Source organism: Geotrypetes seraphini, chromosome 13, assembly GCF_902459505.1.
Source record: "Geotrypetes seraphini chromosome 13, aGeoSer1.1, whole genome shotgun sequence".
Classification (NCBI taxonomy): domain Eukaryota; kingdom Metazoa; phylum Chordata; class Amphibia; order Gymnophiona; family Dermophiidae; genus Geotrypetes; species Geotrypetes seraphini.
Window position 1 is genome coordinate 27,872,173 of NC_047096.1, and position 27,414 is coordinate 27,899,586.

Consider the following 27,414-nt stretch of genomic DNA (forward strand, 5'->3'; position numbering starts at 1 on the left):
GGCCAGAGGTTCCCAATCTTTCCTGGCCTATCAGGCTTTCATGATAGCTACAATGAATATTCATTAATAGATCTGCATGCAACAAAGGCAGTGGGTGTCAATGTATCTCATGCATATTCATTGTGCATATCTTGAAAATCTGATTAACTGAGACTTGCAATATAGGTTTGGGAACCTCTGTATTAGAGAATTACACGGTGACTGTTTCCTGCGTAAACTGCAGCAAACCACAGGAATGGGGAGAAAATTGGCCTGTTTGTTGCGGGTTCAGAATGAGGCTTCTCACCACCCCTCGGAAGCGGTAAAGGGCCTTGTTCCCGCAGTAAAGGATGCCATTACTGTGGGTCATCTTCCTCCCCTCCCAGCCAACAGCCCCCATCCCGATCGGAGGTCTAGCAGTTTCCCTCCCGATCGCGGGTCCTGTAATCCCAGCAAACCCTGCCCTGTGGTTTAAAAATGAAAAAAAAAACCCAAACAAACCCCTACGAGTCCCCTACCAGGTTGGCTCCATTGCACTTCCCACCCCAGGCCTACTAGCATTTTAGAAGCTTCATCAACTGAAAAGGCAATGTCACAGGCCTGCTCCGGCCAAGTCCCTCCTTCCGGTGTAGCTTCCAGTGAAACCGGCAAAATTCAATCTCATGCACGAATACAGGATGTCCGGGGCGGTATTTGGAGAGACCTCCCAGGAAAGGGACTTGGGAGTTCTGATCGACAAGTCGATGAAGCCGTCCACACAATGTGCGGCAGCAGCAAAAAGGGCAAACAGAATGCTAGGAATGATAAAGAAGGGGATCATGAACAGATCAGAGAAGGTTATCATGCTGCTGTACCGGGCCATGGTACACCCTCACTTGGAGTACTGCGTCCAGCACTGGTCGCCGTACATGAAGAAGGACACGGTACTACTCAAAAGGGTCCAGAGAAGAGCGACTAAGATGGTTAAGGGGCTGGAGGAGCTGCCGTACAGCGAAAGATTAGAGAAACTGGGCCTCTTCTCTCTCGAACAGAGGAGATTGAGAGGGGACATGATCGAAACATTCAAGGTACTGAAGGGGATAGACTTAGTAGATACAGACAAGTTGTTCACCCTCTCCAAGGTAGGGAGAACAAGAGGGCACTCTCTAAAGTTGAAAGGGGATAGATTCCGTACAAACGTAAGGAAGTTCTTCTTCACCCAGAGAGTGGTAGAAAGCTGGAACGCTCTTCCAGAGGCTGTTATAGGGGAAAACACCCTCCAAGGATTCAAGACAAAGTTAGACAAGTTTCTGCTGAACAAGAATGTGCGCTGGTAGGGCTAGTTTCAGTTAGGGTGCTGGTCTTTGACCAGAGGGTTGCCGCGTGAGCAGACTGCTGGGCATGATGGACCACTGGTCTGACTCAGCTGTGGCAATTCTTATGTTCTTATGCTAAAACTGGAAGTTACATCGGAAGGAGGAACTCAGCCAGAGATAGTTTGCTAGCAGAGCAAGCAGAAGAATCTTTCTGCATTGCGGAGAAGAAAGAGCAAGATGCAGAGTGGTTCACGGAGCAGAAACTCAAAGTGACCTTTCACCCAAGGGTTGATACCAGGAGGGGGGGAGACATTATGAATACCCACGAAGAGCAAGTGACTTCACTAGATGTAGAGCCTCAGTAGATTGTTACAGCTTGGTGGGAAGATAGCGTGGTCGTGGGCTGAGGTTGAGACCCCGAAGTGAATCACCATAGGAATGGAATGGTGTGCTGAGGTTGGGAAACACGATGAAGGCATGAAAAATTTGACTGGATTGTAACAGCTTTTACCAAGTTCTGTACTCTGCGTTCAAAGAGTACATAGTTATCAGTTGGGATTACAAACCAAGAAGCAAGTATAGTTGAGTCATCAACTGCACCATAGTTTCAGCTTGAATTGATTGAACCCAGGGGAAGCTATCTTCTGACCTACTGGGACTTGTCCCCGCCCCAGCCTTCACCCAGCTCAAACTTTTACTTTCTTTTTGCAACCTTGGTAGTGGGTGCCTAACCCGAAGAGCTAGCTGGCGCCCTGAGACTGAGTGGGTTACCATGTGGTTCCAGAAAAAGGAGGATGGATTCAGACATCTGGGCTTTACTTCTATTGAAAGCAACGGAAATAAAACCTGGATGCGTCAATCCATCCTCCTTTTTCCGGAGCCCTATGGTAACCCCATGCCCTTGTCAGTCAGGTTCAACAGAAGTAAAACCCGGATGTCTGAATCCATCCTCCTTTTTCTGGAGCCATATGGTAATCCCATGCCTTATCAGTCAGGTTTTCAGGAGAGATTTGAATATAGCAGAGAACTTTCAGATGCGAACTTGAGTGTTGTGCAGTGATTCCCAACCCTGTCCTGGAGGAACACCAGGCCAATCGGGTTTTCAGGCTAGCCCTAATGAATATGCATGAGAGAGATTTGCATATGATGGAAGTAATAGGCATGCAAATTTGCTTCATGCATATTCATTAGGGCTAACCTGAAAACCCAATTGGCCTGGTGTTCCTCCAGGACAGGGTTGGGAACCACTGTAAAGTATATTCAGTATGGAGATCCTGAAAACCTAATTAGCAACATACACCTTCAGGAGAAGCACTGCATTAAATAAAAAAAATATTGCTATAGTATTTTTTTTAAGTTGCATTGGGAAACAGACTTTCAGAAAGCAGAATTTGTTTTCTTTGGAATTTGCAGCGCTTCCCCAATTTTACTTCCCCTTCGTCTTTAGAGGCTCCCTTAACGCACAGCAAGTCCTGTTCAAGGGATTACACTTTTACCCCGAGCTCTGCCATGTCCGGGCACGGTGTCTTCCCCCCCCACCCCTTCTCCCACCCTATCAGCCTCAGAATGGACAGCGAAGCCACGCCCCCTCGCTCCGCAGGTAGCGGGCGCCACCGTGACGTCAGAGCGGCCGGCCTTGGTTGGGAGGCGGGGCGCATCTCATTAGCATGTGATTATCGCGCGCTCTCGGTCGCTAGGTGAAGGCGGCGCCGCCAGTCTGAAGCAGGTGCCCGACATGGCGAGTTCGTCGCGCGCTGCTCTGCTACTCCTGCTGCTGGGCTGTGCCCTCGCCGCCTATCCGCCGCAAGGTAGGAAGAATGAAGGGGGGGAAGAGAGCACCTCCCCACAGCCCTGTCCAAGGGAGCCGGGCGCACGATCGCCTCCCCCCCCCCCCCCCATCTGCGCTAACTGCAGCCGGGAGCCCCCGGGAAGCGCGTGGCGGGAGCAGCCCTCCTCCTCCGCTTTCCCGGACGGCGCGGAGCTTGGCTTATTGTTGGACAGCCCTGGTGTTGATTTACCCTTTTTTTTTTTGCTGGCTCGTTTTTATTTTGACAAAATTGTTTTTTGCATTTTTGTTGGGGTGGACTTGATGAATATGATCTGGGTTTTTTTGTGGTGGTTTTTTTTTTTTTTGGTACGGTGCAGAATCTGCAGTTTGGACTTTTAGTGGTTGCTGCTCCCGATACTTGAGAGGGTTGGAGGGAATGTGACAGACGGAGGAAAATCTCGGGAAAGGGACTGGCTTGGATACATCTGCAGGGCTCGGGGGCTCTGTGCTCCCAGGGCAAAAAGTGATCGATGGGTGTTAGTTTAAATATTGACTCTCGGGGCGTGAGATTTATATTTTTTTTTTTGGGGGGGGGGGTGTATGCGTGTGTCCGCTTTATACATGATATCTTTTCCTCTGTTAAAACGCTTCTTCGGGTCCGCATGAGTCTTGGCAGCTTTGGGAATGAAGAGGGCACTGTTTTGCTGTCTGTGACAAAGGCAAGGAAAGACGAATCGGTTCGCCTCTTTTGTAAGGCTTTAAATTACAGTGTAGCTGCTTTCAGCACCTTCTCCCCCCTCTCCCCCCCCCCCCCCAAGCTCCAGGTCATCAGAGAGAATAAATGGAAATAATAATAATAAAAAAAGCTGCATCCTCATTCTAGCAGATCTGTCTTGGGTTTATTCCCTCCTCTTCTACAAACCAGGTTTGGAAAACTGAATGCAATCGCGTCAGGCGGAGGAAGCAACAAGTGGGGGAAGAGTTGAGGCAGCTCGGATTTCTCTTGCTCTTGGTCGTGCCTTTTGTTCTGAGCTCTTCGGGGAAGGGGGGGGGGAGGGAGGAGAGAGGATAACATTGTGGCACTTCAGTCGCTTTTGGCTGCCTCCCAGCATCCATAATTGGAGATACAGTTATGTAAATAATACCTACCAATGTTTCCCGTTAAACGTTAAATCTCGGGCTGCGCTCTCGGACGTGCCCTTGTCGATCAGTTTATAAGCCTTGATTTATTGTAATTGGCTCTGTGTGCACTTGGCAGAAGCATGAACCCCCCCCCCCCCACCCACCCATTTTAAATTTTTCTCTCGCTTTCTTGCTGTACTTTTGGTGGCTACATCACAGATTACCAGCTGCAGTATAAACTCTCTCTTGTGACTCTTGCTTCGGTCTGGTAAAAAATAAAGCAAGAAATCAACCGCAGCCTGGAGTTGGAGCTGGGCTGCAGGGGCTCTGCTGCATTGTAAAGGTTTCTGTGTGCAGAAAGGCATGCACCCCCCTCCCCCCCCCCCCCCCAAAAAAAAAGCTGTATTTGGCTGGCTGTGAGAGAGAAGGCTGCTTGCAGACTTGTCTATAAGATGCAAGGTTGTGTTGGCAGTAGAGCTGCATTCATCTGTTTCTTACCCTGTCAAGGCTGCAGAATGATGGAATGATCTGAGCGGTAACAGTGGTACTCTGTAGCTCAGATATGTTGCCATTTGTGAATGAAGTTATGTTCCTTTTAACTCCATGGAATAAGATTAGCCAACAACCTCGGTATTAGATGTCAAACCGTATTTGAAAATCCTACTGTTACCATGGTAGCTATATATATATATATTTTTTTTTTTCACTTTCTCTTGACCTTTCACGGTTCTTATGTATGAAAAAGTAACACATGGATTTATGTTGTGGCTTGGTTCCTAATCAGTTTTAACCTTTTTTTTAATTTTTTTTTTTTTATTCGTGTTTCATGTCATGATTAAAAAAACGCTAAGTGACACGATCTACACCATCAAGGCCATTCTTTTAATTAACAAAACATAAAAGAGACATTTAGCATTCCCATTCAGGTCCTTGGTAGTGAAGGATTTGATGAACTAACTGCAGAATCTCTCACAGTTTTTAACATAATTTTGCCAGTGTGAAAGTTAATAGAGTTATGTTAACATGAATTATTGTTTACTCTCCACTGGTAGGTGAGGTGGGGGGGGGAGGGGGAGAGAGAATGGAGTGGAAGTTTCGTTAAAGGGACTGCACTGCCTCTCCTTCCTCACTGTTAATTGCCCTCCATTAAACGATACCGGGGTTTATATAAACCTGTGGCTGTGGTAAATATTTACTTATGCTGTTCCAGACAGCAAGGGCAAACCACTATCATGATTGTTATTTTGAAGCTGGGGTTACTGCTGGTACTATATCTAGTGGGTTATAAAAACAACTACAACACTCGCCAAAAAGGCGTGTGTGTATGTATTTTGGGATCTTTTGTTCCCAAAACATTACTTAGCTATTGTTCTGCCTTTCCATTGCATTGAGTAGCTTTACGGTTGGGGGGGGGGGGGGAGAGGGAGAGGGTGTGCTTCTGGTCTGTGATTGCTTTGATACAATATCCCTCATTAATGGCACTTTATATTTACAGTGTGCCACTGGGGGACACACAAGGCTTCATTTACTGACTCGTGTGACAAGACAGGCTTGCATTATCTGCCTGGGAAGTTTGGGAAGCACAAGAGAGCCATTGAGTGGTCTTTTGAAAATTAGCAAAATCTGAAACAAGTGCGTGTGTGTGAGGGCGGTTCAGGGGAACAGACAGTTCTCTGGAACAAATGGCTTGATTTATATGTGTTTCATGCATACCTTTTGGTTGACGTTTTTTTCCTAAATGGCATTTTTTGTTCAGGGTTAGGAAAACTAGCCTGTTATCTTTTTATGATCGTTCAATGATTTTACTGCATGGGTATGTTCAAAGCCAGGGTTATTTTCCTTGTGCCTGAACTCGGAGACCTTTTACAGCAGGGGTGTCAAAGTCCCTCCTCGAGGGCCGCAATCCAGTTGGGTTTTCAGGATTTCCCCAATGAACATGCGTGTGATCTATTAGCATACAATGAAAGCAGTGCATTACAAATAGATCTTATGCATATTCATTGGGGAAATCCTGACAACTCGCCTGGATTGCGGCCCTCGAGGAGGGACTTTGACACCCCTGTTTTACAGGGTTCTTGATCGGGGTATGATTATTCATGTTTGCCGTGCCTGCAGTGAAACCTGAGATGCAAGTTTCTGCCCTTACTCCCCCTTCACTCTTCCCCTTCACAGTATCTAGTATTTTTTAGACGCTGTTGCTAGTGCCTGCCTGTGAGAGTAATGTTGGGTGGAGGAAGTCTGCCATTGACTGACTCTTCTTTTTTTTTTTTTTTCTTAACATAGAGAAGAAAGATGTCATTTCTGTCTGACACTTGTCAGCTCAGCAGCAGACTGTCAATATGTTAGAACACTGCGGTGCTTATGCAATTATTCCACTTATATTTTGCATTGATCCTCTTTAATTTCAAAATAAATGTGTGTGTTTATACAGTAAAACCTTGGATTGCAAGGAACTTGGTGTGCAAGTATTTTACAAGGCAAGCAAAACATTTTATTAAATTTTAACTTGATATATAAGCAAGGTCTTGCAATACGAGTGCATATAGTATACACGTCGATCACAACTGAGCCGATGGTTTATCTCTCTGACACTGCAGGAGTGTAATGACTGTTCTAAACAAGCAAGGTCTTGCAATACGCGAACATACTGTATTTTGTATTAATATACATATATACATACACACACATATATACACACAAGGTATATGTGTGTGTGTGTGTGCCGGTCGAAAGCTGTCTTTGAATTTATAGTAGCTTTCAGTGCAGCTTGGTTGTTTGTTGGTGGGTCCCAAACATAGTCCCAGCCAGTCTGGTTCTCAGAATACCCATGAACCCTACTGGGGTGCCTCCAGGCCCTGGTTTGGAAGCCACTGTTGTATATTAATCCTGGCCTTTATAGAATATGAGGGCTGCATGTAATAATGTATCCCTTACTAAAAGTGGATGGATAGAAAATATTTATGGGACATTTGAGCAATGTTCATTTTTAAAAAGTTGATCCTTTTATTTTTTGTTACATATGTGGATCCATGGTGTTGGGCATGGCACCTCGACATGGAAACACAGTCAGCTGAAGTGTCTAGAGATGGCTGTTTGTCAGCAATCACACTGAACACGAGCTGCTGACACACAAAATAAGACAAATGTGCTGTCGCACTGAATAAAGTGACTCCACAATTGCTACTTAGAGCAGTTCTCAACTCGTTCCTGGAGTACCCCCTTGCCAGTCAGGTTTTCAGGATATCCACAATGAATATGCATAAACTTGATTTACATACACTGCCTCCGTTTTATATGCAAATTTCTTTCATGCATATTCATTGTGCATTTCCTGAAAACCTGACTGGCAAGGGGGTACTCCAGGAACGAGTTGAGAAATATTGACTTGGGGCTAGATTCACTAAGGACACTGATCGTGTCCCAACCACTTTGCGACCCGATTGTTCCCCGGCCTGATTCACTAACCTTGGTGCTGAGCAACATCCAATCCGATCCGTGCATGCAAATATAGGCAGGCAGCGATTCACTAAACAAATCTGGAACGTCGACTGGGCTGGCCGATCAACAAAAGAAGCGACTGTGCTTTCTGACTGCGTCTTCTGCTCTGCCTGGATTCTGCTGTTCTCCTGCCCTGACTTTCCTCTCGCCAACCTGCTCTCTGCCCTGAATCTTCTCTTGCCGCCCTGACTGTCTGCCCTGCTCTTGCCCTGAATCTTCTCCTCTTGCCGCCCTGACTCACCACCCTGCTCTCTGCCTCGAATCTCCTCCTCTTGCCGCCCTGACTCGCCGCCCTGCTGTCACCCCGAATCTCCTCCTCTTGCCACCCTGATTCGTCCTGCTGTCGCCCTGAATCGCTACCCTGCTGTTGCCCCAAATTTCCTCCTCTTGCCGCCCCGACTCGCTGCCCTGCTCTTGCCCCGACTCTCTTCTCGCCGCCCCCCCGACTCTCCTGCTCTTCCACGCAGTGCGAGCCCATGCTTTTAACCCCTTGGGTTTAAAGCAGATTAAAACCACGGGCTCGCGAAGTATTAAAAAGTTTCCAGCTCTGTAGGCAAAGAAGATGGTCTGCGCATGCGTCGGGATCGCTGTAGAGCGATCCATGTGATCAGTTGGGGGCGTGATTCCAATCCGCTTCGTGAATCAGCCCCCGGCCATGGATCCGATCCCAATCGGAACCGTGGCCTTAGTGAATCTAGCTCTTAGAGTTTAGGAGGAAAAACCTATTTCACTACTAGATGGGGGAAGGGGGTGGTCCTAGCTCTGGCTACTTATTGGAAATAGAGCGGTGGAGGCCATTAGCCATGTAGTAAATTTGGAACCTTTTTAATATTAAAGGTTGTCCTTAGCTTGTAAAATCAAATGCATGTTTATTGGTTATTTGCTATAATGCCCTTTGAGAAGAACACCTTGCCTTAAAGTCCAAACAATCTAATAAAAGGCAAGGGAGGCATCTAGTCAACCTATGGAAAAATCTTTATTCATGAAAATAGGACTTGTGCCTAGCTATAATGCCCTTTAACACGTCAGCAGAGCCTGGACAAGGATTCATTCAGTGAAGAAGATCTTCAGGCTCTTCTCTGTACAGAGCTGTCTGGTGCTTGAAATCTGGTCTTCTCTAGATTTGGAGTAGTTACACAAACATAGTGGTTTCTTGCACTAGTGTGAGAACACTATTAATACTCAGTTTAGAGAATGACATGGTGACAAAATTCATCACCGTTCCTGTCCCCACGGATAACCACGGGAAATAATCCCATGCCATTTTCTAGTGTCTACTTCTACCTCAATCCTTCTACATCAGCGTTCTTCAAAGCAAAGCTTGCGGGTCAGTGGTTGTGGCCATTCATACTCTGATTCTTATGTGAGCCAAGGATAATGAAGCCATTGTGACATCACTGATGTGATTGGCTCTTAGGCACTTTTGGAATGAGGCATTATGACATCACAATATCTGCTCTGGATACCAGAGACTGACATTATGTAGTGTCTGTTTCAACCTCAGTCCTTCTGCCCCAGCATTCTTCAAAGCAAAGCTTGCAGGTCAGTGGTTGTGGCCATTCATACTCTGATTCTTCCCTCTCTCCTTAAAGAATGACATGAAGATTGTTTCCCGCGGGGATGGGAACGGTGATGAATTTTGTCACCGTGTCATTCTCTAACTCAGTTCATCAGTTCATCCATCCATTTGTCTATATCCATTTAACAACCTGGTAACAAACTGCCCCCTCTGGATGGCATTCTGTTTGGTGGATCTATAATTAGTTATGGTCCATGCTTATTGATTGGTTTTTGTGTTGTTTTTTTAGCCCAAACTACTGGTCTCAAAGTCAGCCCAAAACGTATTCAGTAATATTAGGCTGTCTTGTGAGTTTTTTTTTAGGCCCCATAAGCATCTCCAATCTGGGCTTTCACCCAATGAGAGCCAGCCTTTCTAGAGTTAGGGCGTCGAGATCATTCAGATCTGCACAAGGATTTTTCCCCATTTTTATGATGTCCCTTCCCTCCACCCTATCTAACAGCATAAGAACATAAGAATAGCCATACTAGGTCAGACCAATGGTCCATTTACCCAGTATCCTATTTTCAACAGTGGCCAATCCTGGTCACAAGTACTTAGCAGAAACCCAAATAGTAGCAACATTCTATGCTACTGATCCCGGGTCAAGAAGTGGCTCCCCCCTTGTCTGTCTCAATAGGATCGGTAGCAAGGAATGTGGCTACTGTTTGGGCGTTTGCTACGTACTTGTGACCTGTATTTGGCCACTGTGAAGACAGGGCTAGATGGACCACTGGTCTGATCCAGTATGGTTATTCATATGTTCTTAAATAGTTCTTAGTTAGCAGCTACAGACCACTATGTACCCTGAAACTGACCACTGAATCTTTTTTTAAAGTCTCCTCCACCCTTTTTTATTTCCTTAATTACTGCCATTTCTTTCTAAAATTGCTGCTAGGTAAAAGCACACGAGAGAGAGTTCCTGTTTCACAGAGCTAGTTTAGACGTCCTATGTGCAATTTACATGAGGAAATACCTGCATTTATGTGCATGTTTCACATAAATATATAAACCCCCAATTTAATGTACATTTATGTGTCTGTTGCAAAGGGGAGCGACTTAAACAGGGTTTGGGTGGAACTAAAACCTGCACACACACACATCCCCATTTCGGAAAGAGAATGCATGTGTAAATTAGCATCTAGATTTGCAGCCCTTCCTTTGCATGTGTAGATCTGTCAAGTCTTGTTTGGGCCAGCTCTTAACAGGAGGAATTTGGAGTTCTCTCACTTATTTACCGGTACTTCTTTGTAACTCAGATTTTTTCTGGGGGGGGGGGGAGGGGGAAGGGGAATTGCAGTCTCTGTTAATAGCAAAATACACACACAACAAAGAGGCAGATCAGATGTTTGAAAGCAACCGAATTAGACACGTTTATTAGGCCAAGGAAAGAAACGCTCTCATTTGTAGTGGTCCCAACTAGGATACCAGTTTCGGCACAAGCCTTCCTCAGGGGACTAGTGAGATACTTGCCAATGAATTGTACGCAAATAGCCTTGTCGGCGTGTTGTACTCTGGAGCAAAACCAAAGTGTTAATAGGTCAAATGTAAGAACATAAGAATAACCATACTGAGTCAGACCAATGGTGTCCATCTAGCCCTGTAGCCTGTTTCCTCGTTGGCCAATCCACTGGCAGAATCCCAAAGAGTTGCAAGATTCCATGTATAATCTCAGAGTAGCAAAATTCCATGCTGCCGATCCCAGGGTAAGCGGTAGCTTCCCCTCATGTCTATCGATATCAGACTATAGACTTTTTCAAAACCTTTTTACCCAGATATGCTAACCGCTGTTCCTTCTATACATGCCGACAAGTACACGTGTACTCTTGATGGCATATTAGGTGAGACTCTACTTCGGCAGATTGTTTTTCTAAAAACGATCCTGAAAATTGTACATGCCTTGACCTGGACGACTCGTATCGGTTTGCTGTTTTATGTTCTATCTAAACTAGGGCTGCCTATGTATTACAGAGAAATGGTCAAGTTGTAAAAGCACCAGAATGCGCAAAAAAAAAAAAAAAAAAGTCAAAAAGAAACAAAAAAACCCCCATGAAAGTATGAGATTTTTAATGTTTGATTTGAATACAGCTAGAGATATGGTAGCTCCTTTTTTATTTTCTGTCATTTGGCATGGATGGACTCTACTATTTGCCTTTAGAGGCTGTTTTTGTATTTGTTACCTGATGATTTTGCAAACACAAAGACCCAGCAATATCATTGTGAAAGTATATTACATCAGGAAAGAGCAGTTTTCCCTTATTTTGCAAAAAATACAATCGAACCATGGGGTGGACGGAGATGTGCATAGATGGATCAGAAACTGGTTGGCGGGTAGGAAACAGAGGGTAGGGGTGAAGGGCCACTACTCGGACTGGAAGAGGGTCACAAGTGGTGTTCTGCAGGGCTCGGTGCTCGGGCCACTACTATTTAATATATTCATAAATGATCTAGAAATAGGGACGACATGTGAGATAATAAAATTTGCAGATGACACCAAACTATTCAGTGGAGCTCGGACTAAAGAGGACTGCGAAGAATTGCAAAGGGACCTGAATAAACTAGGGGAATGGGCGACGAGATGGCAGATGAAGTTCAACGTTGAGAAATGTAAAGTACTGCATGTGGGAAGCAGAAACCTGAGGTACAACTATACGATGGGAGGGATGTTATTGAATGAGAGTACCCAGGAAAGGGACTTAGGGGTAATGGTGGACATGACAATGAAGCCGACGGCACAGTGCGCAGCGGCCGCTAAGAGAGCGAATAGAATGCTAGGTATAATCAAGAAGGGTATTACAACCAGGACGAAAGAAGTTATCCTGCCGTTGTATCGGGCGATGGTGCGCCCGCATCTGGAATACTGCGTCCAATATTGGTCGCCGTACCTTAAGAAGGATATGGCGATACTCGAGAGGGTTCAGAGGAGAGCGACACGTCTGATAAAAGGGATGGAAAACCTTCCATATGCTGAGAGATTGGAGAAACTGGGTCTCTTTTCCCTGGAGAAGAGGAGACTTAGAGGGGATATGATAGAGACTTACAAGATCATGAAGGGCATAGAGAGAGTAGAGAGGGACAGATTCTTCACACTTTCAAAAAATAAAAGAACAAGAGGGCATCTGGAAAAGTTGAAAGGGGACAGATTCAAAACAAATGCTAGGAAGTTCTTCTTTACCCAACGTGTGGTGGACACCTGGAATGCGCTTCCAGAGAATGTAATAGGGCAGAGTACGGTACTGGGATTTAAGAAAGGATTGGACGGTTTCCTGCTGGAAAAGAGGATAGAGGGGTATAAATAGAGGATTTCTGCACAGGTCCTGGACCTGTTGGGCCGCCGCGTGAGCGGACTGCTGGGCATGATGGACCTCAGGTCTGACCCAGCAGAGGCATTGCTTATGTTCTTATGTTTTTCTTTTGAATTTAGCTCGACACCTTTTTTTTGTTATTGTTGTTTTTTTTTTGGTGGGGGCCTTTTTAATTGACATTGGAAATTAGGTATTGTAAGCTGTATTTCTCTGTGAAGCAGTAGGAGCTTTGTTTACTGCAAGAACAGGCCCCCTTCGTTACACACGGGTTTCTTTTTTGTTGCAGAGAAGCTTTATTTCAGACGAGGTTCAGTCCGAATCAGGAAACTCAGAATTATAAGGTTCTAGACATCTTTTGCCATGTATGAGAGAAGCCAAGACGCTCCATAATTTAGCAGAGAAATTTGCCAGCACATTCTCAGTGTATCTATGAAGCACCTGTGTGAGGTAGAAAATGCCCTAGTGGCGCTGTTGAACGTCACCTGCCAGCAACAGGGGTGTAATTATCCAGCTTCAGATGATGAAAACGAAAGAGCGACCAAGAGCGTTCAGCCGGAAGTAGACAGTGCTGTGCTTGAAAACTGCTTAAAATAAGGATGATATACAGACAGACAATTTGTGCATTTGTTCTTTTAGGCCTTGGCTCAGTTAGAACCAACCTGTACTGGAGGTATGGTGCCCTGAAGCCTTCGGTTTGTACACACTTGGGGATGGGGCATAGGAGCCAGCTTTTCAAAATGATTTGAGTTGCTAAACCGAATGGAAATTACCCCTCCCTGGACACAATATTGAGGGTCCTCAGGCACTCATAGCACCCAAAGAGCTGGAACTTATGGGGCAGTGATGTAGCCAACGGTGGGCAGTGGCAGAGAGGCAAAGTGGTCGACGGGGATTCCCAAGCCTCACCAGCTGAAGACTCCTGTTATCTGTCCCTCCAGGAGATTTGGGGGTCACTTCACTCTTCCACCCCCCCAGTACCTTTAAATCATTTAGTTTACACTAGCAGTGAGCAGCAACACATTCCCCCTGTTTACAGTGGCCTGAGCCCTCCCTCTGATACAACTTCCTGATCATGAGACCAGAAGGCTGCATCAGAGGGAAGACTTGGAACTAGAGCCAGCAGGAGGAATGAGTAGCTACTCACTGCTGGCAAAGACCTAAAGAATTTAAAGGTACTTGTGTGTGTGTGTGTGTGTCAAGAGAGTAGCATTAAGTGATTCCCACACAGTTGGGTAGGGGGCAGAGGGAGCTTTCGTGCCCACCCACTTTGGGCTCAGGCCTGTCCAAAATGGAGTGTCTGGCTATGGGTTGGGGTTATCCTCCCTCTCCCTCTGCCCCCACTTTCATTTCTTCCATCACCTGTTCTGGTCTTTGAGGTCAAAGAACATTAATTATTTTGAAAGGACTTAACTTGTGAAGAGGGTGGATGAGTTCAGAATCATGTATGGCCACAATTCACCCTGTCTTTAGAGGTCCTGCTTAGTTCTATATCACTCCTCTTGTACAGATAAGGAAGTCTGAACTGTGTTTTTATGTGCAGTATTTAAGCAGTCCATATAACAGTTGTAATAAGCAGCTAAGGTCTTTCAACTGAATTAGTGGTTCCCAAATCAGCCAGTTAGGTTATTGGGATATCTGCAATTGAATATGCATACAAAATTTGCATACAGTGAGGGCAGTAGATAATTTTTATCTTATTGTAAATATCCTGAAAATTAAGATCCCTCAGGAGAGGTTTGAGAACCACTGAACTAAATGCTTGAACTTTCAAGGTATTATTTTGGCGTTCTTTATGCCTAGAAGCTCTGAGTTGCCAGAATCGGAACCATGTCACAGATAATGATGTATCATAGTGACTAGGTGATGGCAGAAGAGGAGCATGTGGCTCATTCAATCCACCCATTTGTATTCCTTGGCAGGTTCTCAGCCATTTTGTATATGTGATATAAATGATTAAACTTTAAACCTCTTCCCCTGTGTTTTACACACAACAACCCTGTACTTAGCACTCCTTCATATTTGGAACAGATACAGTAGTTTAAACTGCTGGTAGACTATTCCAGGTCTTGCCATCTCCCTCTTTGGTTCTTAGAAGTCCCATATTTAATTCAACACCCAGGTCACCAAATGTAGCATCCACTGGTATCTGATTTGCCTGTATTGTGTATGATGTCAGATGACATCACAGAGAGCAACCTAATCCGATAGGATTCTGTGCTGCGTCTTTCATGATACTCCTCTGACCAGATGATTCATTTCACACTCAGAAGTTCAAGAGAACAAGCCAGCGTACTAATTAATGTGTTTTATTTGAACTTGTAAAACAAAAAAACAACCTGCAAAACCTGCAGTAAAAAAGCGCAACAGGAAAACAAAACAAAACTTCAGGAAAATATACAGGGTGCAGGAATTTATTAGGATAACAATAGCACAAGTCCATAAGCTACATAAAATGGTATCCTCAAAACTGATGCAGTGCCTTACACAGGAGATTTCCACGCCTGTTTATTTTTTATTTTGCTTGTTTTATCCATTCTGGTTTTCTGATACTCTACGTACCAACATTAGGGACCCCTGATGAAGGAGTGTTTCTTCGAAACACGGACCATCTGTGGTTCTGTTTGCAAGAGAACTCAGCTGCAAATCATCATCAGCCAGCTGGAAGTGAACTTGCTCCCAACTACTTGCTCTTAGACCTCAAGATCCTTCTTCCCGTTCCTCAGACTTCCACCAGGGGGCCCTTAGACCACCATTTGCTGCCTTTTCCAGCCACATCAACAGTGTAAATCTTAGCTAAAATGTTTGCTTACCTAACTTATTATACCTGCTGATGATTTTTAATTTCCGGGCCTGTAGGAGATTTGTTATTATTCGTTGTTTCAATTGATGAGACTGCTCTAGTGAATACAAGATGATGATGAAAACGTTTCTTGTTTTTTGGGGCACAGTTGGTGTGTGCATCATTTCCCCCCCTTTTTTTTTTTTTTTTTGCTGCTGTGGTAACTGCCCCAAAGCACATGGAGATTTAAAGGGCTTCGGGGCTTTTGATGTGTGGCTTTGTAAAAATGGGGGTGGGGGCAAGTGTTGTAAATTATTAGCTGTAGTGGTATGTAGTATCACTCACAGCATTCATTGTAAGGATACATACAGGGAGAATTTTGTTTAGGATGTTTGCCTTTTCTCAATGTTTGGCTGTGCTTTCAGTTTTACACACCTGCATAATTTTGACATGTGCAAATGGCTTTAAATCAATTTTTGTCCGCACTAAACTTTTTAAACGCTTCACCCTTTCTATTTTTGGGGCAGGGGAGATTTCTCTTTGTTTCTAAACTTTTCAAAGGCATACTAAAGAATGCACATTCCTAGTTTATTATTCAGTATTAGTCTTTAAGCCCGTTACATTAACGGGTGCTAGAAAGCAGCCCCTTTTCCCTCTCCCCCTCCAGTTCCTCCCTGATTCTCTCTCCATTAACGGATGCTAGAGTAGATTTCTGTATGTCTGGTATTTTTTTTTTTTAAATTTGTCTCTTTCTCCTTGGACGCTCTCTGTCTGTCTGTCATTCTTTCTGTCTGTGTCTGTCCCTGGCCCCCTGTCTGTCTATCTTTATTTCTAACTCTATGCTCTTCCCTCAATCCTGCATGTGACCTTTTTTCTTTCTCCTCTTCACTTCCTTCCAACGTCTGCTTCCCCTGTCCCCCACACTTCCATTCAGTGTCTGTCTCCTCTCTCTAACCATTCCATCTACTATTCACCCTCTGTCTTGCCCCTTCCATTCACTGCCCTCTCTTCTCTTTCCATCCATTGTCTGTTCTCTCTCTATCTGTTCCATATGGCATCTCCTCCTTCCTTTCCCCCTTCCTTTTCCCTTGGTCTGGCATACCTTCCTCCTTCCCTCCATGCCCTGCCACCTCTTCTTCCCTCCAAGCCATTCTCTCCCCCTCTGCTTCCTTTCCTCTTGGCAGCAGCATTCACAATTCATTGCTGTTGCCGGCTTCAGGTCTTCCTCTCTGGCGGGTTCTGTCTTCATGAAAACAGGAAGTAGGCAGGACCCGCCAGAGAAGAAGGCCAGAAGCCGGTAACAGCAGCAAATTGTAAACGCTGCTGCTGCCTGAATCACCCGAGGCAGATCGCTTCTCTTCCCTCCCAGCCCAACCCTCGGTAACTCTCTTATGTCTCCCTCCCAGCAAGATGACCTTAAGAAACCTCCAACAGTGGACAAACTGCCGGCGCCGCCATTGTGAAACCACCACCGCAACCGCCACTCTCCTGCCGGTCCTCTAAGCGCAAGTAATAGGGGTCCGACAAACAGCCAAATACAGCCGCCCTGAACCTACCCGGAGACTTCCTGCGCGGGGGGAACCGCCGCCGCCGTCGCCGCTATCACCACCCCCCTGAGCCGCCACTACTGCTGCATCCGTTGCTGCCCCGCTCCCCACGCTGCGGACCCAGGCCGGGGAGGAGGTGGTGGCGGCAACTGCAACAACAGTGGATTCCGGGAGCAGCGGCTGCCTTCCCCGCCTCCCTCGCCGGCCGACTGCCGAGATTGAGGAGCCACCACCGCGAAAAACTTTGTGCGGCCATTGTAACGCTGGTAACAGGAGAGCAGGATGTCCAGTCCAGCATGCGCATTCCTTCGGCCACGGAACTACTGATCATGGAAGCACGTGGATAGGAATGCGCATGTGCGAGTTAGCCTTTTATTATATAGGATTAACACATTTTAGTAAAAGGGCCCCTTAAGATCTTGTCTTAATGTGTTTTAATGCAGGATTTTCCTGTGCTCTCAGCTCAGCTCTAAGGCTGCAGTAATTATGGCTTTCTTTTTCTTTTTTTTTTTTTTGCAGGCTCTGCACTAAGGCCATCTTTTACTAAGCCATAGTAGAGCTTTGTACCCTGGCCCGGATCGCTAAATACTCCAGCGCTGCTCTAACACTTAGGAATTCGATGAGCATCCGAGCATTTAGCGTTCTGGGCCACGGTAGAAACCTCTACCTTGGCTTAGTAATTTTCCATTAGCATGTCAGACTTGACAAAAAAACATGGGAGCGTTTACCACCTGCTATTTATGGGAGTGCGAAGTGCTCTCATATTAATGCTTGTGTTATCTGGTTAGTGCACACTCAGCCCTTGCCATCCCCCTTCCTAAAAAAAATAACAATAAAATAATGCACAAAAACAGGCAGCTTACCTACTTTTCAAGTACTAAGCACATAGTAGGACTTAACACTCTTTTTAGTATTAAGGGCCCTCTTAGTGAAATACATCATCCAGTGTGAGGGTTTCTTCTGCCAGGTAATAAGAAAAGAAACCACTAACAGGACACGCCAAGCTGGATTTAACAGTGAGATAATCCCTCCCTAGGTTGAACTAGCAGAGCTTGTTGTTTAGTAAAGAAAATTCCAAAACCTATAGTGTAAAATAGAGAATGACACGGGGATAAATTTGTCCCCGTCTCTGCATAAGCTCAATTTCCCCATCCCATCCCTGGGAGTTTTGTCCCTGTCCCTTTCCTGTAAGCTCGGCCTTAACCGCACAGGCCTCAACTGCACATGCTTCGAACACTTATGATTTTAAAATGTTTGAGGCTTGTGCAGATGAGGACGGAGCTTGCAGGAATGGGGCAGGGACAGGAAAAGAACTCGCAGGGACGGGGAAAAATTTGGCCCTGTGTCATTCTCTACTTGGGAGAACAGTATAGAAAATTGAATAAATAAATAGTGTGAAAAGCTTCAGCCTCTGATAACCAGAGCTGGTATTGTGACATCATAATGCCTCATTCCACCAATGCCTAAGAGCCAACCTCATCAGTGATGTCACAATGGCTTGATTGTCCTATACTTGGCCCACTTTTACTACATTTTGATTTCTAGAGTGGTGCGGTTTAGAGAATAACACGGGGATAAGTTTGTCTCCATCCCCACAGGAATTCAATTTTCCCATCTCATCCCTGTGAGTTCTGTTGCTGTCCCTGCCCCTGCCCCATTCCTGTAAGCTTTGCCTTAACCGCACAAGCTTCAAACACTTACGATTTTTAAAGTGTTTAAGGTTTGTGCAGACGAGGACAAAGCTTGCAGGAATGGGGCAGGGACAGGAAAAGAACTTGCTGGTATGGAAAAATGAGTTCTCGCGGGGACGGGGAAAAATTTGTCCCCTTGCCATTCTCTAGTGGAACCCCCTTAACATGAAACAGAACTTACAGTCCAAAAATAACAACAACAAAAAAAAAAAGACAAAGAAACAAGAAATAAATCATGTTCACATGACCCCTAATAACTTCCCATTATATAAACAACTGCCTGACATTCAATGAAATACCCTTTTGAACTATTGCTGAAAAATCAATTTTTGGCTATCAACAAATTCAAAATACTAAGAAGAAACTCATCCCTGTAGCCAAAACTCTGGGGCAGATTTGAATAAATTCAATAAACTGAATGGGCTGAAGAGAGGACTTGAAAGTGGTGAACGGAATTGTTGGTCTGAAGTATATCTTAAAGCCTTAAAGGGTTTTTTTTTTTTTTCTCCCCAAATAGCTTTCGGAACTGACTCTTTTCCAATTGATCACATTCATTAATTGAGAGTTTATCAGGCATTCCTTATACAGCTAGACATAACTGTTTGTTTTTCAAGGTATGATTGTGTTCTCCTTTTAGCTTTGTCCTATTTTTTTTTTTTTATGGCGTTCTTTTTTCTGTTTTCGTTGAATTTTTTTATTACTATGTAAAACCGCTAAGAACTGTTGTAAGATTTGACAGGCTATCAAATTTTAATAAACATAAGCAGATTCACTGAAAGGAAGGTGAGTAGTGGAATGCCTCAGGGATTGGTACTGTGGTTGATTTTGTTCCCCCCCCTTTACAAAATCATAGCGTGGTTTTTAGTGGCGGCTGCAGCTCCGACGCTCATAGAACGCCTATGAGCATCATAACTATTTACTGCCATGGCCGACATTAAAAATTGCACTATGGTTTTGTAAAAGGGGAGAGGGGGTTATATTTGTGATCGATATTACCGAACGGTTAGAATGAAAGGGCTGACGTGGAAATTTGCAGCAGAATGGAGACCTCAAAGGAAAAAAAGACAACATGAGAAGTGATCTAGACACATGAGAAGGATGTAACATTTGGCAGTTAAAATTTCATGCTAAGAGGTGCAGAATGATGCTGTATGTGATAGGAGGTGAGAGGCCAATTTGCATAGACCAGGAAAGGATTTAGAGGTGACAGTGTTTGAGGATCTCAAGGTGGCAAAACCCAGCTTCTTGTTTTGCCACCAAGCTTCACGGAGTGACAGACACAGCTGGGCAGACTGGATGGGCCCAGTGATGTAGCAAGGGAGGTTGGCGCTCGGGGCAGTGATGCCTGGCATCACCACATCATGCACCCCTCCAGTCTTCTCCATCACTTGAGCATCCCCCCACCCCTAAATACCTCTTGAAATGGTCACCGGCGTGAGCAGCATCTCGCACCTGCTGCTCGCGCTGGCATCGGTTCCCTTCTGGCGTTGCATCCTGGTCGCGCTAAATGTTAGCCCGCTAAACCCTGACGCGTGCATGTTATCCTATGGATGTGTTAATGGTTAGTGCACGTGTTGATTTAGCGTGCGCTAAAATGCTTAGTGCGCATTTGTAAAAGAGGGCCTAAGTTACACCCCCCCCCCCTTTTTTACTAAGCTGTGGTAGAAGTTTCTACTGTGGCCCAGAGCGCTAAATGCTCCATGCTGCTCCAATGCTCATAGAATTATGAGTGTTATAAGAACACACTGCTGGGTCAGACCAGTGGTCCATCATGCCCAGCAGTCCATTCCTGCGGTGGCCCCTAGGTCGAAGACTAGTGCCCTAATTGAGCCTAGCCTTGCCTGCGTACGTTCTGCTTCAGCAGGAACTTGTCTAACTTTGTCTTGAATCCCTGGAGGGTGTTTTCCCTAATAAGAGCGTTCCAATTTTCTACCATCTGGGTGAAGAAGAACTTCCTTACGTTTGGAACAGTGTCAGAGCATTTAGCGCCATGGGCCATGGTAGAAAGCTCTACTGCGGCTTAGTAAAATGGGGGTGGGGAAGGGAGGGGGGGTATTGCCACTGAATATATGAGGAGCCCAATAACTCTTAGCTCTGTCTCAACTCTGGTTCCGGACCAACCCGTCACTAACCACCCAGGGCAGATATTCAGCTCAGCTGCACTCTCTCTAGGGAAGCACAGCTTAATATTCGCTTCCAGTCAAGTCGGTGTGGTTTTTAACTAGGCAGGATTCTCTTGTGCCCGGTTAAACCACCCTGAATAGCAGCTCTGTTGTTTTTTTATTCAAACATGAGACTTCAAGTGGCAACCTCAAAAGCCTATAGAAAAGCTATGATTAAGGAGGACCAGCAGCAGTCTGTCTTTTTTTTTTTTTAAAGCATGACTAAGGAATATTTACTTGCTTGAAGATCCTGCATGCTCAGACATGCTGCCTTAAGTATATTCAAGGCAGGAGCAGTTCTCTTGATACACTTTAATTTGGGAAAACCAGGATTTCTGTTTCTTTGTTGCACTTTTTGCATTCTTGCCTGTCATACCCACTGGCATAGAATCTTTATTCAAATAGTCCTAAACGGTGTCTCCTTTAGAGTCTGTTCCCAGCCAGCATGGTTAAATGATGAGGTGAAAGAAACTATTACAGCCAAAAGAATCCCTTTCACAGAATAGAAAAAGAATCCGAGTGAAGAAAATAGGAAGCAGCATAAGCTTTGGCAAATTAAATTTATTTATGCAGAGAATTAGTAAGGAAAGCGAACAGAGAAATTGAAAAGAAGCTTGCCATAGAGGGAAAAACATAGTAAAAACTTTTTAGAGTACATCAGAAGCAGGAAGTCTGTGAGGTAAGGGAGAACATAAGAATAGCCTTACTGGGTCAGACTAAAGGTCCATCACGGTGGCCAGTCCAAGTCATTAGTACCTGGCTAAAATCCAAAGAGTTGCAACATTCCATGCTTCTGATCCAGAGCAAGCAGTGGCTTCTCCTATGTCTTTCTCAATAACAGACTGTGGACTTTTCCTCCGGAACTTGCCAAACCTTTCTTAAAACCAGCTATGCTATCCGCTCTTACCACAGCCTCTGGCAATGCGTTCCAGAGCTTAACTATTCTCTGAGTGGAAAAATATTTCCTCCCATTGGTTTTAAAAGTATTTCCCTGTAACTTTTGAGTGTCCCCCTAGGCTTTGTAACTTTTGATGGAGTCTGACTATTTAAGATCGTAAAGAAGTAAAAGGGACACTCGAAGACAAGGCCATAGAAAAACTAAAGTCTTTTCATACATGCTCTGCTGGGAGGTTATTTAAAGGTGATGATACCAAGGAACTGAAACAAATTTCAGCGGACCTGGAAGATGTAATAGGCCAAATCAACAAGCTAAAAAGCAGAATGTCACCTGAACCAGATGGCATAATACCCCAGATTGCTGAAAGAACTTGAAAATGAATTTGCAGGCCTACTGCTTATTTATATCACCCATGGTATCTGTATCGGAAGATTTAAAAAGGTAGGGTTGCCAGATTTTTCCATGGAGAAACCCGGACACATGGCCCCGCCCTGTTCTGCCTCCAGTCCTGCCCCCCACAAAGCCTCGTCTTACTTTTCCGACCTCCAGGCTGCATCTGGTGGGCCTCCGAGCATTCATAGATGCGTGTGATGTCATTTGCACATGCTCAGAGGCCCTCCAGGCATGGTCGGGGCTTTCTAAACCCGAACTAACTACCGGTTTTTGGACTGTCTGTCAGGGCACCCAGACAGTCTTCTAAAAAGAGGACATGTCCAGATTTTCCTGGATGTCTGATAACCCTAGCAAAAGGGCCATTGTATGAGTAATACTAGTCTTTAAAGAGTTCTTTGAGGTACCATTTTAGTACTGTATTCATTGTAGAGCACAATTTTAGAAACTGGGCGATGCTTTCTTATGAAAACAGATCCAAGTTGCAGCTATTTGTAAATGCATACGGGGACTTGTGTATTGAGTTATCATAAGTCACCTCTCCCCAGCTCATTAATAAAACTGTATCTTAACTTGGGCATACCGTCAAAAATAGGTGATAGTAATTGAATCAAGCATGAGGAATAGCCGTTTCCTACTATTGCTTTGTAAAGCTTAAGGCAACACGAGGCGGCCGGATATGTTGACTTGAACATAATTTATTTATATGCTGTAATTTGCTTCTCCATCCTATTAGGATGCCTTTGAGCGGTGTACAATGAAAAAAAAAAACAAAAAACGTTCAAACATGCAATATCAATAATGCATAAACATTAATGTTAAGTTTAGTTGGAACAATGCAAAAGGCTTTCAGTTATTGGATATATATTACTCGTCTATTGTCCGACATGTTGTGCTATGAACTGCATGGAGGGTTCGTTAGGGATGAAGTTAAAATAAAATTATGCCCCAGCCCTGTACAATACTGCGTTCTCTGAATTTACAGCAGGGCACTGGACATCTAAGTTGTCTGATTTAGCGCCAGATTTGTAATTAAATCTCCTGTTTTCGTTTCTTGGAGACTGGGAAATTTAATCACAGTTTTGGTGAGACAAGTGACCATTAATTTTATAAATTGGCGGCAATCAATGTTGGGTGCATTTCACAGCAGCTGTTGTGATGATCGAAGAGTCCTAATGGTTGCGCTGCCAAATATTTCCTTAGTTGCAGCTGACAAAGGGCTTTAAACACAAGATTTTGAAGGTGATTTTGAATAGAGATGGACCAAGAGCACAGTTCTCTGGTATCGTAGTAGTCAATCTCCCACAGTAAATGCAACTGAGGGGGGGGGGGGGTCGATATTCAAAGTATCAAGGCCACCGCTCACCACCCCTAATTTTCATTTCTATAATGCTGAAAGGCATACGCAGCGCGGTACATTTAACATGTAATAGACGGTCCTCGCTTAGAAGAGCTTACAATATAATTTTAGGGGATTGATTTTCAAAGTGAATTAACCCATCGGAAATGGCTCCTGCGCAGCGTCACGTAGGCCTTAAGGCCTGGATTCCATAAAGGGCCTGGTGACAGCCGTCGCCTTTAAAAAAAATGGCCGCTGATCGCACAACGGCGCCGTTTATAGAATCAGGCCTTCGGGAAAGATAGGCCTAGTGGGAATGTAGGCCAGGGTTTTCAAGGCCTACATTTCCGGCGCCTACATTTCATGTGAATTACGCCTACAGAGACGCTTTGTGATGCCTAACGCCACTTCTGATGTTAACCGCCCCTACAGTGGTGTTAGGCATTGTAAAAGTACCTACGTAAACGCGATGCAGGCACCATTTTTTTTTTTTAAGGTACCAGTAGGCGCCTCAAATTTTTTTTTAAACCTCTTTTTAAACAGCATTTTGCTCTTAATTTAGGTGCCGTTTTTAGAATATGAACCTAAGTTCTGAGCTCATTGGGAAGAATGGGATAGAAAATGAATGAAATAAAGTTGTGAATATAGCACTTAATCGCATAAGAAAGAGTCGGCTACATAAACCTGGACATCCGATGCTGGTTCCTAGACGTAGCCCAGCATTGAATATGCAGGAAAAAACGCTGCCACCAAATAAAAGTCTCTTCTGTAAAAATTGTAGACACCTAGAGGCAGATATTCAGTATTCAGCTGGCGTGATGAGGTATTTTTTTTATTTTTTTTTGGGGGGGGTTTAGTTAGTGGCTGCATTTTTCCTGCATATTCAATGCTGGGCCATGTCTGGGCACCAGCATCAAATACACTTCCCCCTCCCCATTCGCGATTCCTGCACTCGCGGTTTCATATAATCGCAATTTTTTTCTGGGGAGGGGGAAAATAAAAAAATGTAACAAAAATCCATCTTTTTTCCCTCCCTGCCGCCTTCCCAGCCTTACCTGGTGGTCTAGAGGGCTTTCGGGGCAGGAGCGATCTTCCTACGCTATGCAGATCGCCATGAGACTACATCGGGAACTCCCTACAGCCATTTCCTGATGGCGATCTGCACGGGGCGGCAGGGAGGTGGGGGTGGGTCAGAGCCGGATAATCGTGGTTTTTCGGCATTCGCGGTCTGGCTCTACCCGTATCCCCCGTGAATGACGAGGGAGAAGTGTATCCAGGTTTATGTTGCTGGCTCTCTTTTTACACAGTTAAGTGTTATTCTATTCGCAACTTAAACTGCCTAAGCGATGCTTCACAAAGATGAGACTAACTATCGCCACTTTTTTTAACCGCATAAGTCCTGATTCCGCCCATCCCAAAATAGCCGGCATTCACTTTCGTGGTCTGTGATGCTACTCAACAGCACTGACTGCTTAAGTGCCACTGAACATCAGCGGACAGCCTTGCACAAGTGGTTTAACCAGCCGGGAACCATTTCTGATGAGTTCATTTGCTTTGTCTATCGATTCCCCCTAATTTTTTTTTTTTCTGGGTGCAGGTGGTGAGTGGTGGTCTTGATGCAAAGAACTGCTGTAGTATAGCTGGCTTGTTATTAAAAGAAGTATGATTGTTGTCAAATCCGTGGTTTTAAAAAATTTTTTTTTTTTTATCTTTGAAGGTTAACAAAATGATACAGAAATTACTGTGGTGATTTGAGGGGTGCCATAGCTTAGTGGATCAGAAACCAAGGAAGCCAGGGTTCATCTGCCTCCCACTCAGTGATGTAGAAACGGGGGTGAGGGTGAGGTGGTCCATCCTGGGCACCATCTTGCCAAGGGCGCGGCACCCCCACCTCCTTTTCCCTTCTCTCCTTTCTGCGCATGCCTCTTGCCTTCCCCCGTTCCTTTTTTACTCTCCTGACACGAGGTTGCTGCTCGTGTTGGCATTGGTGCTCTCTCTGATGTCACTTTTTGGAGTCATGCCTAGGAAGTGACGTCAAAGGGTGAACTGATACTGACGCGCATGCTGCTCGTGCGGGAGAAGTTTAGAAAGGTACGGGGGAGCGTGCACAGCCACGGTGGGGGGGGTGCCACTCACTCTTACTAACTAAGCCACTGCTCCCACTGATTCCCAAGTCACATTGCCCAATATTGCAACTTTAAATTGTAAGTTCATTGGAGCAGGCAAAGAGCTGCGGTATCCGAGTTGTAACTCACTTTAATCTTGGATTTGGTAAAGGTGAGTTATTTATAATTGAAGATCACAAATTGTGTCTCGCTAGACCCCCCCAAACATCTAATTGTGGCAGCTGGTTTCAGATTAATAATATTAAGAGTAGTGCAAGTGTTTTGAGTCTGTCTGCTAATCCCAAGAAGTCTGTCTTGTCTACTTTCAGTGTGTTTATGCTTTTCAAGCCAGCTGGTGATAGCGGCCAAAGAATTCTTCAGGTTGCACACATTGGTTTCCAAGGTTTTTATCAACTGCACTCGCAGTTGTTTATCATCCAGAGCAGAGCTTAGGTGAAGTAAGAGATGGTGTGCTCTCCTGGAAAAGGGGCAGAAGAAGAATCGGAGAAAATGACATTGTGCCTCCTCCATGCAGGAACAAGCATCAATCATTTCTGCTACTGTATTCTGAGCAGAAATAGATTGAGCTGCATTAACCACCATGCTCCTGGGAAATTGCTTAATGACATCCACCTGGGTCCCCTCATTGTTTAACTTTGCAGATCACATTGGATTTTCTAGTTCTTACTGTTGGTTAGAGCGACCCAATTCAGGGAACATTTTTTTTTTGTCAATTCAATTCAGCCTATTGATGGGGAGGGGGGGGGGGTGCCGTGGTTAAAGCTACAGCCTCGGCACCCTGAGGTTGTGGGATCAAACCCACGCTGCTCCTTGTGGCCCTGGGCAAGTCACTTAACCCTCCCCCTTTGCCCCAGGTACATTAGATAGATTGTGAACCCACCAGGACAGACAGGGATAATGCTTGAGTACCTGAATAAATTCATGCAAACCATTCTGAGCTCCCTTGCGAGCATGGCATAGAAAATTGAATAAATAAATATTGAATAAATTTTTCAATTTAATTCACTTTTTCCTGCCTAATTGGGCAGGTTTTTTCCCCAAATATCCTGGCAGGTTTATTTTGTAGTCTTTCCATCCACCCCACCCCATTTTGCTCTTTCCAACCCCACACCGGTGCTGTGGTATAAACAAAATAAATACTTCTCTCTGTTAGGTCCTAGTTCACGCTCGCTTTCTTAACACGTGCTCTGGCAGAACACACATTTCAAATCTGACATTGTAATCCCAAAATAGAAAATAAAAATTATTTTTTTCTACCTTTTCCACTGTCGTATCCAATATGAGAAATTAAGCAGATATAATGCTGAAAAACAGTGAAAAGAGCAGAATATGAAATGCTGAGTAACTTAGCTTTTAGAAGTTCACAGGGCAGACTTGTTCACAGCACTGTCCCAAAGATAATGCAGTTAACCCTAGTAGTAAATCAGAATGAAGGGGAGAAAAGGAGAGATGCTATATGGAGGGCAATAGAGAAGTTTGACCGAGGGCTAACGAGAGAGACAGAGACTATAGATAATGGGAAAGAAACAATTCTCCTCCTCCCTGTTTCTTACTTTAAAAAAACCCATAAAAAATAAATCCTTCTCTTTCTTTTGTTAAATCTTATTTCCTCTTTCCCTTCATAAGAATAAGGATAAGACTTATAGTCTCACCAACCCCAGGGACCACTTTTCATATATAGAGACCCAAATAATCAGGACTACTCAAATCAAGTCACTTCACAACCAATCAAGATGACCTTTATTCTATGCAATCACTGTGGTGATAGTGTGTCTTGAAATTAAAATTCCAAGACACACTATTTGGAGGCTTAAGGCTTGCCCCATCTGTCTTCAACTTGCTAGTATTAAGGAGGAGCTCTGCAAACTTAAACAGGAATTGAATACAATTAAAGCAGCTTCCATCACTCCACAAAATCATACCAATTTACCACCTCTACCTCAAAGAATAAAACAGC

General features: G+C 44.6%; 1 protein-coding gene across 6 annotated transcripts in view; it reads left to right on the forward strand.

Annotated features, from left to right (window-relative positions):
- Positions 1-2,947: 2,947 nt before the first annotated feature.
- CADM1 (cell adhesion molecule 1) overlaps positions 2,948-27,414 on the forward strand; it is a 752,856-nt gene continuing 728,389 nt past the window's right edge. For 3 of the 6 annotated variants that reach the window (XM_033918796.1, XM_033918799.1, XM_033918802.1), the window contains exon 1: positions 2,948-3,082. In XM_033918796.1, the coding sequence (XP_033774687.1) occupies positions 3,010-3,082 (73 nt within the window). In that variant the 5' untranslated portion in view covers positions 2,948-3,009. The remainder of the gene's footprint in view (positions 3,083-27,414) is intronic. The other 3 variants (XM_033918801.1, XM_033918797.1, XM_033918803.1) reach the window with 3 other exon arrangements.